The 13,606-nt window shown below is 34.8% G+C and overlaps 1 protein-coding gene across 1 annotated transcript; it reads right to left on the reverse strand.

The window, feature by feature from the left end:
- Positions 1 to 4,493: 4,493 nt before the first annotated feature.
- On the reverse strand, positions 4,494 to 11,877 carry LOC145777281 (amine sulfotransferase-like). Its single transcript, XM_082588630.1, has 7 exons — positions 11,622 to 11,877; positions 11,080 to 11,190; positions 9,827 to 9,936; positions 9,241 to 9,382; positions 8,429 to 8,544; positions 6,394 to 6,559; positions 4,494 to 5,559 (listed from the first exon to the last, which is right to left on the reverse strand). The coding sequence occupies exons 1-7, from the start codon at positions 11,842 to 11,844 to the stop codon at positions 5,447 to 5,449; spliced, it is 981 nt and encodes a 326-aa protein (XP_082444756.1). The 5' UTR covers positions 11,845 to 11,877; the 3' UTR covers positions 4,494 to 5,446.
- Between the last annotated feature and the right edge of the window lie 1,729 nt (positions 11,878 to 13,606).

Genomic DNA, 13,606 nt, shown 5'->3' on the forward strand with positions numbered 1-13,606 from the left:
AACAATTTTAAATGGCTAAATACAAATATTAATGAAATTGGTTGTCCTTGGTTACCTTTTCGCATATTTGCTGCCGTTATCTTTGACATAATATATATATAATATAATAAATATAATATAATATATAATATAATACATATATATATAATATATAATATCATCTCCCGATGCTCTTACTTTCTTTATGTTGTTGAACCTACATACCTCAGCAATGTTTTTAGTTTTTCATCAGTGATTGGAGTATCCAGAAGCTTAGCCAGGAGTTTGATTTGTCTTTCCAGATCTTATAAAAAGTTAGAGTGTTTTTTTAAAATGTTGGATACCGATATAACTTTTTGTCCTGTCTAAGCTTACCGATGATGGGTAAAAATTTAAATTTTGCGGACTATGAAAGGCAAGAAAACCAATCTTCGTGTGCATCTTCAGATATGCCTTTAAGAGTCTTGCCAAGAACACAGCCACATGCTTTTCAGCTCCTAGGTCATAATTAGACTATTTTTTTAAGAAAAACAATACTTTGATTGCAAAATGAAGTATTACATAATTCGATTCTGGTTTTGTTTTTTTGCTTATTTTTTTCTTCTTTAAGTTTGAATTTCTTAAATTTGCTTGCCGTAATTTCTATATGCTGTTAGTAAACAGTGGGCTGTTCATTTTGCAAATCAGATACTACGGTAGTTGCTAATACTGTGCAATGTGCAGTAAAGCAGCTGCTTTCGATTAGTAAAGTTGGAAAGCTATTTTTTTGAAAAAGACGGATAAAATGATTGCATAATTTAGAAGTAATTTTCTTTCAAAAATTATATTTGTTATATTCAATCTACAGGAAAATAGTCTTACTTTAATCATGTCTTCATAGTAGACTACAGGAAGTATTAGTGTTGGTTGTCTTTGTGCTTGCACCATGTAAGTATGTGGTCAGGGTACCAAAAACCTGGTTCCGTTGTCACTGGTAAATCTCCTGCATTTTATAAAGAGGAAAGAAATTTTTAAATAAGACATTATGTTGGTTGAATGGGCTTATTTTGTTTTCCAATAACCTACTCCTAAAACTGTTAAAATGGCAAATACAAATGTTGTTTGTATTTGTGAAATACATTGACTTAAAAGGCCTCCAGGTTTCACAACGACAAAAAGACGCAAGGAAACATAAAAAAGCCGCAGGAGCTACACATTACATAACATTTTTATTGGTGCTCGCGATCAACTAAAAGACGTGATAGATCTGACATCAGAAAAGCTGGCCTGGGATCCCTGCTCAGCAAATTACATCTCCATCGATTGCAAAACATCGCAATAAACAAAACAGAATGGAGATCCTATCAACCTTGTTGAAAGACTGGTCGAAGCCAGCGGCTGTCAAACGAGTTGGCTAAACTGGCGGCGGAGACAGTACAATAATAATAGTAAAATCTTCAGTAGTTAGTTCAAAGATGCAGCAGTTGAGTTTAGAAAGAAGCCAACAATAGTATTTTTCGGCTGTTAAGAAACAAATAAATTTAATCTGCGAGCAGTAGTAGCCTACTAGTTACAATATTATGTAGCCTACATTATGAAAGGAATCAAGACATACATTAGTAATGAGTCATATTCATTGCCGTTCGATGATTAAAACGTGCTACTACATGTCTCAAGAGGTTTTAGTGCTTTCCCCCGAAATCCAAGCGTTTGCTGAAGGTAAGAAAACCATCATTCAGCTGAGCAACAAAGAATAGGTAGGCCTACACCTTTCGTCTTTGAACTGCTTCCTACTAGGTAAGCTACAAGTCATGACAAGTTCTGTCACGATTTGTACAGCAAAGTGTCTGGTCTCATTGCAAAGCTTCGTCTTTGGAAGATGCAGCTTTTACGTGGCTTAACGACACATTTTCCAGCACTTTCAGAGCTACCAACAGATCATTCGAAAGGTATAGCCTACTCTAGGTTTATTAGCGACATGATTGATAAATTTGAAATTGACGTTATCAATTTTTTCCTTCCCATGATAAAAATGTTTGCAACACCTGTGGTAATAAACGTAGCCGCCAACCGCCGATGATCTTCAACCGGAACTGCTAGTAGTCAGATGTGGAGACACGAGCATTCCAATGTGATCATGTACTTCAGTTTTGGAGGTGTCCCAGAAGAAAAGTATCTCAACTTGGTAGCTAATGCACTGAAAAATGCCTGTGTGTATGGTTGATCATACTGTATGTGTGTGAAGCACTTTTCAGCAACATGGTTGTAATAAAACAAATATTACAACCGATTGACAAACTATATATCATCTTGACCAGATTTTTTGTAGCCTACTGCATCTTTCAAAATTATCCATCGTTTTGGGAAACTTCAATGACCTGGTTTCTTATGTTATGACTAGGGCGATTTTTTGTTACTAAAGTTACTTTTTTTAGTTAGCCTATACCAATTAACAAAAGAAATGTAGAACCAAAATTTCATGGTTTTGTGGTCAATATTTAAGAAGTTATAAAGTTACCAAAAGTCACTTTTGTGTCTTTAGGTTACTTTTCATTTGTTAGGTCACTTTATTTTGCATACTTTTTTGCGTAATTCCTTTATTTATTTATCTTTTATTGCTACTGTAGAGATGAATTTACATTCTATGTAGGCCTAATGCCAAGACTTTAATATATCTTCCACTACGGTAGTGATTTTAGGTTTGCACGAGCCCATGCTTGTTCGTATCGCGTGTATTACCGAAAACTCGTAAAGTAATTTTTTCGATGAAACAAATTGTGTTAACTATATTTAGCCACTTGTTTTCCTTGCAACAGCTAAAGTGTTTGATTGACAGAAGCTTTCTGCCAGAGAATGTAAAACATTAGGCTACATATGTGTAATTTGAATGTGCAACTATAATTTGAGCACAAATTGAAGCTAATTTAAATGTTTTTTTTATGTTGAATTGCTGCTTTTTCTTTCGCTTTCTTGTTTTCGTTGAATAAAGTTACTTTTTGGTTACTTTTTCGAAAAATTAAAGTCACTTTTTTGAATTTTTTAGGTTACAAAAAAATCTCCCTAGTTATGACCCTTCACAAAATTTAGGTTGTAAATTTATTCCTTGCGCTGAAAACAGTTGAGAACCACTGGTTTAGGCGATCACAAAAACTATGGCCAGGGGCTCCGAGAAGGTGGGAAGTCGGGAAACTTTCTAGATAGATGCTACTTCAGATGTTTCTCATCAAGAACAAATCATTCTTGTATTAAGGTAGGCTATGTTAAACTACTTCAAGACGTAAAATTGATGCTGGAGCCCACTGATTTCTGCATCATTAAAGGGTTTCTCTTGTTTTAACTTGAAACGTGATGCTGCTGCGTTTGGCTAAGCGTGCAGCCTACTATTTTTGCTTGATCAGCTGAACCTTGACTTCAACAACTGCGTTGGCCAGGCATATTGACCCAACATGTCTAGAAAGATTAAAAATATTCAAGCAGGATTCAATAAGGGAAGTAAACCCGTTTTGCCTGTAGTCTGCTTATTTATGTCATTGCTTAAATCTGGTTGGAGTTCATAGTGTTGTCCAGATGTCATATCATTTTTGGAGTAATTGATCGACTGCAGGCTAAGCTTGTGTCATTTTTGATTATAACCCGGCCAGATAGAAAGTTCTAAAGAAAGCTGTCTCATCCAAGCTGCCTAGGCTACTTGAGCTTGCTACAGTTTCAAATTTATGTTTCTCTGCATTTTGTGGTTTGCAGTTCTAAACGATATTCACTCGACTAACCTATTCATACAGCGATAAAGAACTGTTCAATGGATAGCTAGATATTCAATGGATCGATGTCTGCCGGATAGCTCAGTTGGTTAGCCCGCGTGACTTCGTGAACGAAGAAGCTTCAAGATCAAGCGGCGCTAGTTCGACTCTCTGAGTGTGCGCTTGAGCAATGCATTCTGAGGACTGCTCTCAATTCAGCTGCACTTAATGAATGGAATAATTCTCAGGCAACAACACTTGTATAATCGGAAACTTCACTCTGTCAATCTCGGTAACCGGCCCTGCGTCAAAAGCCTCTACAAGTGTGCAAAACTACCAGGAAAAGGAGTTCAATTTCACCCTGAGGAAAGTAGGCCAAGCTTAGCTTAAAACATATGATGCAACGCATGATACATATTCGTTGCTTTTATTTTTGCTGAAAAAAAAAATTTAAGGCCCGTTTGACGTACTGTTTCCAGACCAGTCTTGATTTCTCTCGGAGGCCCTATGGCAGAAAAAATTAATGCTGAGTCAAATATAATGCCAAATTATAATATAATGATATAATATAATTATAATACAATTTTAATTTTAATCAACCTAATTGGTTGCATGAGGCTCTTGCGCTTTCAGCAGTGGATTACAAAAAAAAGAGTTTTAAGTGTGCCCCACAATAGGCTAACTGAGAAAATAATTAGGAATTTTTTTCATAACTCAACGCGTCACCTCCTACTAGTTGTCATTTTTGGAATTTTTTTTTAAGCGCAATTGAACATTTCAATTTGTGAGGTAGGCTATACAAAGTTTTTGTAAAACTATTTAAGTAGCCTAATACATACGAGAAAAAGGTTGCAGAGCACTGAAGAAAGCTACCTTCCAATTTTACAACACATCAAATCTTGCAGAAAAGTAGGCTAGTTTGGCCAAGCTCAGGTGATCAATGCTATCTGAATTGAGTTGCTCTAACTTCACTATGGATACTGGTAGCATAGCTTCAGCGACTTGCCAATGCGTAGCGAAATTAGATCTAATTTTGCTACTTCGAGATGAGTTTATAATGAGATATACAACATTTTCATTTCTGCCACTTGCATTTTCCCTCCCTGTGTTTTTGTTAGGGTTATCGCCTGCATTTCAGTTAAGATTTAAAAAAAATGCTCACTACATTATTCAAATAAAGTTAGTGATATTATATTACGCTCTTACAGAAGGAAGGTTTCAAATTATGAATTTAACATGATAAACACTGAAGCTCAAACTCATACACAAATAGGCTTAAGATATAAATGATATGAGTATATTGATTGTCTATATTATATTGAAAACTATAGAATTTACAAACAGAAAACTTCGATCAATGAACACACTTTTGAAATGCATTAGTATTGAAAATAGTTGCTTCAAATTGTAAGAATTAAAATTAGTCGCGCTCTACATGAGGCAGGACTTAAAATTAGTGGCTAAAAAGAATGGCGAAGTTCAACTGAAACAAAAAACATAAAAATTTAAAGTGCGATATATTTTAGCATAAGATACAGTAACAGTACAAACGTATATTTAAAACCCTAAACTTCTGAAACGAGTAAAAAATAACGAAAGCTAAATCAGTTCTTTTAAGCAAAATACAAAAAGATTAACATCATATTTACAGTGAGGGTTAATACAATACAAATATAGGTTCTATACTTAGCAAATAAATGTTAACCAGACTAAGTTGCAAACAAATAACTTTCATACATGATAAAAGTACATTATAGCTCATAAGTGAATTTGATGTCAGTGTCTTTCAATTTTTCTTCCATTATTGCGTCAATCTTTTCCGACTGGCTGACTGTGAAATAATCTTTCCATCCTCCAACACCACCTGGAAGGAAGGAGCAAAATAATAACGTTTAGTCAAAGTTATCCAAGTTCTTGGTAGCTTCTGTTTTTATTAAATGTATAAAGTATTGTTAAACATCAACCATGGTAGTTGAGACATTTTCGAGATAAATTAATGGTGCTGTAGCCTACTGATGAAGCCAGCCTCATGAATGGAATTTTCAGCATTTGCTTTACGTCGGAATAATTTGAGAAACTGAAACATTTTCAAACATTTGCTGCAAGGACGCACCGCGATGCACTAAAAACTCATGTTTGTTTTTTCAAGTGTGTTGACATGAAATCAATTGAACAGTTATAACTAATATTGTTTGTTTAAGCTGTCAATTATCAAGGAACAAAGTATAATATGTAGTAAAAAGTCCAATTTATCAGTTTAACAAAACTAAATACAATAGTAAGTAATTCATTACTTTCTCCTGATAACGATAGCCTATTACAAACAGCCTACCTCAGTAAATGAACACTATTAACTTTGTTATTTTCGGTTTTGTTGGGATACACTATAACCATTTTTTAAATAATTAAGGCGGATTATTACAAGCCAGTTGGAAAAATAGAATTATTAAACATTTGAAATGTGTTGGGGAGTGCACCATAACGTGCAAAAGTTCCTACAGAAATATTTCTAAATACAGTGTATTGTTGTAGAAATAAAGGTTATTGATCACTTTAAACTTTTTCATTTTAATTACCATAGTTGTTCTTCATGATGCGAAGACCCACGGAATACTTTCGACTTCCAGAACAACACAACTAGAGTTGAATAAAGAGAAAAATATTTTATTGGGCAATGCATAAGTATTCTTGGATATACCTTTTCGCATATTTGCTGCTATTAGTTGAGAAAAAGCATCGTTTTCTTTCACTCTTTGTTTCTTCATGTTGTTGAACCTACATGCCTCAGCAATGTTTTTGCTTTTTTCATCAGTGATTGGAGTATCAAGAAACTCGCCCATGAGTTTGATTTGCCCTTCCAGATCCTATAAAAGTTACATCATTTTTTTTTTATAATTGCAGGCCACAAATTACTCTATAAGAATCAATACGCTTAACAAGGTTTATTGCTGTTCTATAGATTTACCAAAAACCGCTCGATGTAGAAATACCAAGGAAGTAACCACAGCTTTGGATGATCCGGCTTCATTGAGACATAACTGGGCCGAATTCAGGGGCGTATCCTCAATGGAAGCAAGGGAAGCATTGCTTCCCCTGTCAAAATTGAAAAAAGAGAAAATTATATTTTTCTGTAAAACGGTTTCGTAATCGTAATTTCTTTACCTGAATACAAATTAAAACGGTTTCTAACTCATGTCACCGTGGGATTTCAGCTCGGTTTTAGTTTTAAAAAAGTTGGAAGCTTAGCGAAGAAGCGAAGATTCGTATCGCTTCCCTTGCGCTCGTTTTTGCTACACTAAGAAACAAGTGAGAGACTAAGGAAAAAAAGCAGAGCAAAGTTTGCGCGAGTTACGTTTCTTTTAACTAATCCATGGAAGCAACTTTTCAATCGCTTCCCTGTCACAGAGTTACCAGATTGGCTAAATTCCTCAAATTAGGCTTTCTTAAAATTAATTTTTCAAAATGCATAATAATCAACATTTCTCAAATATTGTAACCCTACCAGATGAAACCATGTTCACCATTGTTCAATATATGTTCTATACTTGTTTAATACTCGTAATGTGGCGGAATAAAACTCATCCACTACAGTCCTTTTATACTCGCTATTTTTCGGGCTATACTTGCAGAATTATTTTTGCTACAATTTATTGAAATCCGCTACAAGTCATAAAATGTATGTACATTTTATTATTTTTAATAGAAACAGGTAAATATATCCATTTGGCCCTTTTGTCTAATATTTTCCTTGTTTTGGCTTATTTTTGTATTATTTTAGCTTTTAGACCTTATCATAGTCTGGCAACTCTGCTCTGTTGGATATTGCGTCGTGGGCTAAAAATGAAAAAATTTAAAGCGCTGTTATGGTTATAATATCGGCCTAGTAAGCAAAAGTTTGAGCCAAATGTTGGCTTTACACTGCTATCCTGGCTGGATAAACTTTGGCATAACACAGGATATGTGAGGTCGAGGCTAAACTTGACTGAAATGAATTCTGGCTTAAGCTACTACAGCAGTAGGTAACTGTAGCTGAGTTTTTGGTGTTTTCCAATTTTAGCCGTATTTTTTGCCAGTTCGTGCGTAAGAGCTACCATTAATAAGTTAATAGCTGTTTATCTGCTTATAAATTTTATACAAATATTACCCTAAAAGTGTTTCCAGAAAGCACTATACTCCCATTATTTGAGTGTAATTTTGCAAAAAAATTTCCGGGGGAGCATGCCCCCGGACCCCCCTAGAAAACACGTGCCTTCGGCACGCTCTGACCCCCACGAGTTTTATTGCTTCCCTTGCTCAACCAACCAGGATACGCCACTGGCCGAATTGCATATTTTTTAATACATTTTATTATCAACGAATTCCTGAAAGCTTTATCTTTCCATTAATATATAACACATAAATCTATCTTCATGCCATCAAAGTGATCGTGAAATTTACGACAAATTTCCGAAACAACATTTTGGCAGGTTAGCTCATGAAATATAAACTTCACTGAAGTGAAGTCCAGGTTGCGGAAATGTTTTTTTTTTCTGATGTGCTACATGAAGTTTTTAGTGTCTGGAAAAGAGATTCAGCTACTGCAATTATATTTCTAAGCATAAAAAGAAACCTCAGAGTTCAATGATGTAGCAAACATGCCGTTTGCATTTACTGTAGTGCTACGTATAATAGGCTACTTACAGCGGCCTACACTTATAGTAGCCTACATTCAGTAAATAGTAAAACGGCCATACCTTGATCATATCCTCATAGTAGACGAAGTGGACATTCTTATTATCTTTATGCTTGTACCATGTAAGTATGTGGTCAGGATACCAATCTCCTGGCTTCATGGTGGATGGTAAATCTCCTGAGTATCATAAACACGATTTTAATGATTTAAAAGCTTTTTTTTTTACATCTTTAGTGGTTGTCATTCAAAGCTATATTATTTTATTTGGGAATTGTTCTACACAGAATAAACGTAAGTTATCAGCCACAATAATATATAATGTATATATGATACTCCGATGGGGTTTAAACACCGAGAAAGAAAATTTCGGACATTCAGTGAATCTGCGGTTTTCCAATTGTACGAAAATATGCGAATGTTTATGAATTAGGAAATCTTATTTCTACCAACAATTTTTGATAAGAAAAACATAACTAGGTCATTTGTTTAATATCTGTAAAAGTTTTCAAACAAATTTTAAAGAATCTTAAGTCATAAAACTGCGTGGCAGTAATGCCACTTCTTAAAATGATGGCCAAGTGGGGTACACAAAACTTTGTTCAGCTTAGCAATGATGCAGATGACCTCCTCTGTAGTTATGAATCCATAGCCTTACCTTGTTCCACATCAGCAAACTTTTAATAAATTTGGCAATAATTCGAGATTGCGCTATCGTACCATCGGGGGTGTTTCCTTCCATTGTATCTTTTTGCATCCAAGAGAGTGGTATCGCTTACTTTGAAAATGACTGATGTAGATGATGGTCTACATCACCGCTGATGCGATGATATAGATCTTTGCGACTATTTTAGAATGGTTGAAAAGCGTGCTCACCTTTTATCACGTGATCAAAGTATTTATCCCAGCCAGAATTATGCATAGAAAGCACAGGTTCAATTTGACCATTGGGTATGGCTTTTAAAAAGTGATAGAAAGATACCATTTGATCTTTCGGATTGCGGAGAACATACACCATCTGAGAGTAAAACGATACCATTACATTAAAACTTTATAAATAAACGTAACAAAAGAGTGTATGACCAGCAGCACATTAACTGAAAGAATTATGAATAAAGCTAGCAATGGAAAGTAACTTAATCTGAATTGACTTTAGCTAGCAGTTGTGTGTATTTGGGAAGAGATACAAACCATTTAGCTAATCTGTATTAAAAAAATCTTTATTGGTTCTACTTGTTTTAATAGAAGTCAAAATAAATATTCTGCATTACTGTTTAAAGTCCGATGATGTGTTTAATTTATGCTCAGTTTACCAGTCTCCGATATGTTATGTCGATATTAAAGTTTCGTACTTTATCGTCGCCATAGTCAATCAAGCTTTATTCAGAAGTATTTGACAGGTTTTTATGAGAAAATGTGGAGAATGGGTTCAAACATTGTTAAAACTATTTTGTGGTCTCACTTTTGCGTTTGCTTTCTTGTACTGTTCCATGTTAATGAGGTTTGCTTGCATATGGGACATCGCAAGCCTGGGTTTCAGGGGAAGCTTATGCACCACGGGGAACTTTGAACCTAAATCAGATGTAAACTGATGGTTAATCCATGGCTATTGGCTAAAATATATTGACAGAATTGTTGACAGAAATTAATTGTTGACAAAATTGTTAAGAAAAGCAGAATAGTGAACATGTTCACTATCACTATTAGCAAAATAGTATTCAGTGAACATTTTCTTAAAATAGTGATTTGTTCACTAAAATAGTAAACATCTGGCAACCCTAGATGTAAAGTTCACATTAAATTAAAATCAGGTAACGTAGTTTTACAGAAATAGAGCTTTCTGAGTTAAATATTTCCAACCATGAAACAAACAGTTGTGTTAAGTGTTTACCGTGACTTCAGATTTTAATATACATTTTTTTATGTTATGTTTGAATTACTGTAACTGTGCCCTTGCTGACTGGTAAAGGTAAGATAATTGTTTTCTTATCTACTTTTCATCTTTCTTCTGTGATTTAAATCACGGCATATGTAATATGTATGCTCGGCTTTGCACAGACCCTTCTGAGCTTCGTAGCTTTTTCTCCCTATCGTCGTGTAGACAAGTATGGGAGAAGAACAATTAAGTTTTACTACGAAATAAGAAACAATTAAAAACATTGCGCTTTGTGTGGATATGGCATTTTATAAATTTATCTGGTCGGGAACAAAAGTTAAAAGAAATAAAGCTAATGAAAATTAGGACAGTACACTCACTAGCGTAAAAGCTGTTGCTTAAAGTTTGGTCTAAAAAATTTCTATGCAACCTTAACAAATGAAATTCGTTTATCAAAATCATCCCTACATAATTTTTGGATTTACTTTTATTTCAATACAGCTTAAAACTTTTATTTTTGACCTGATATGTTCTGATTAGTTTCAATTGTTTCGGATCTTAAAATTGCCCGAGTGTAAGAAACCGGAACAAACTTCAAGACACCAGTTTCTTCTCATAGGTTTATGATTGTAGGTTTTTTGATCAAAAAACACCTTTTTGCTAATAATCCCAGTCATGTTGTGTAACATTTGCCTACTATACTCAACTTGCATTAACCGTAATTTCTTAGTTTGCAGCAACAAGTTTACTTATTTGGACCCCTGCGGGGGTACGGGGGCGGTTAATACGGCCCTGATTGCTGCTACAGTAGGCCTACCGTACTTAAAAAAGTAGCTTACCTGGTGCAAGTTCAAGACAAATTAAAGGATGTGGGACTTGGTAAGCAAGTTCATATTGTTCTTTCTCCTGATAAACGATGTGCTGTATAATTTCTAACATCCAAATTGTGCCTGAGAAAAAATCCTGGTCTCAGATTATTTCTTACAACAATTCACAAGAACTTACTCATTTAAAATATTCTTTGTCTCAGCCGAGAGAAAGAAATTGGCACCCTACTATCGTTAGTACCAACTACCGAAAATATTTTGATCTTCACTTCCCTAGCTAAGCAATTAAGTATGGCAGTAGCCTACCCTTACGTTTTTTAGAGCAAAGTAACCGTCAAATACCTCAATTACTTTGACTGTTGGTATGTGTATAGGATATCTGATAGAAAAATGCTTTCAACAAACGGTACCAAACAGTTGAAAGCTTCACAGACATGACAAGAAAACCAACAACAATGTAAAGTTCTAAAACTCATAACCTGCAAAATGACTACTCATGGCTCATAATAGAAATAACATAGCCTACCATCACATTAGCTTTATTGATGTCTCACCAGTTTTTGGATAAGAAGCAACCAAAAGATCGTTTTCTTTTAAGTCCAAATTTTCATAGCAATACTTTGCGCTTTCCACTGAAAATCCAGGAAGGAAGACATTGTCGTCCCATTTTGTTAATTTATTTCCTGTTGCAAAACCCATGAACACTTGCTGCAATATGTTTATGTCATCTTCAGATAATAACTTGCCTAAACCGTTCATTTTAATTTCCATTGACATTCTGATGGTTTTGAATTGACCAGATCCACTGAAAATAAAACTGAAATATAAAAACACTTGATTGAAGCTTGAGTAAGTAAGCTTTGACCGTATTTGTCAAATAAAACCTACACAATCAACCATCTACTTCAGATTCATGGCGGGTTGATCCTTTTAATTTTACAGTTTTACACTTTTACAGTTCATATTAGCTTTTGCAGCACAGTACATTATATTGACTGCTAGAGAAGGGTGTGGTTATTTTGAAAGATGGCCGAATGATACTACGTTATCGAAACCACGTTGGATAACCATCCGAAAACATCATTGTAATGTTTCAAAACTCTTTGAACTAGCGAGGTCATTTGACTGCTTTCAAGTTAATTTTCGCAAACTTGTTATTGGATTAAATCCTGTTGACATCACAAGTCCAAACGCTAGCCTGTAAACTTTGGCCTTTTACAACGTCTCCAAACATTGATTTAACGTAAAAATAACCAGTCTTCCTATCTAGATTTTATCTCAGACTATAGGCTACTGAAACAAGGGATGGGCCAACTGCTGGTTCCATGAAAGCAAGCCGACATTTAATGCTCAAACCTGGTATTTATTTTTAAAGCTTAGTTTATGACCAGTAGCCTACTTGGAATTTCCTAAATAAACCAACGAAATTATTATGTACAAATTTGACAAGTGCCACTTTATCAATAACTTTTAGAATATTCATCCAAAGATCTCACTTACAGTCAGTGCGGATTTAAATACACCTCAAGAAATTGCTTGAACTATCTTCGTTCTGCTTTTTATATTCGGACACAATAATACCCTGGTCTCTACACATCTTTCGGAGTCAATGCTCTTGTGTGCATTTTATATTGAAATTACAATTTCTGCAGGGAGATATTCTGTTGGCAAGCCCCTGTTTAACGTTAAAGCTACTAAGCTGCGGTAATTTGCATGCGTTTTAGAAATTTTCTTCTGAACACTAAATTACAAATTTAAAAAAATTTTGTTGATCATTTCTAACCTAACCTTCCAAATTTTAAAAGTAATCGCATTTAACTATTTATAGTTAAAACACTATTTTTTTCCTGCTGTAAAAGTCATTTTGTCTCAATGTCAGTTTGTAATGTCAGAAATTAACATGGTGGGTTTACTAACACTTGTAATATATATCTAAGCAGTGAAAAATCGCCAATCTTTGCTTCGCTGTAAAGTCCAGCTCGATTTGCGGAGTCACTCCACTGCTAATGTGAAACTGCAATCGTTAACTGTATCTTGTCGTTTTTTAGCGTGAAGCGTGACGATGTCTGCATAGCTCGAGAAACTGGACCCTTTTTCATTGATTTAACACCAACACAAAATGACCCGCTTTCGTTAGCTGGGAAAAGAATTGCCCTCCACACGTATGTTTTGTTCGGTGTAAATCTATTTCTCTTGCTGTGTATCATGTTTCGTGTTTCATTGTGCTGAAATTGCACTCTTTCATACAAATGCTGTAAATGAACTTATTGGCTGCAACATCGCTTTTTCGATTTCAATATGCCAATATTTTTCGTCACAATATACAAAACATCTACGTTGATTTGCTAATGCAAGCTAGCTATCAGGTTTAAGACACCTTTGCACTAGATTTGGTGGAGATCGAACAGTTTAGAATCATCAATAGCAACATTTTTCTCTGACAGATACTTCCACACACCGCTGAAAAGCGTTATCCTATTCTTTGGTGTAAGATAGAATAAGCATCCAATCAAAGGATGTGAACTCGGAAAATGAAATT

Source organism: Aplidium turbinatum, chromosome 1 (genome assembly GCF_918807975.1).
Source record: "Aplidium turbinatum chromosome 1, kaAplTurb1.1, whole genome shotgun sequence".
Classification (NCBI taxonomy): Eukaryota; Metazoa; Chordata; class Ascidiacea; order Aplousobranchia; family Polyclinidae; genus Aplidium; species Aplidium turbinatum.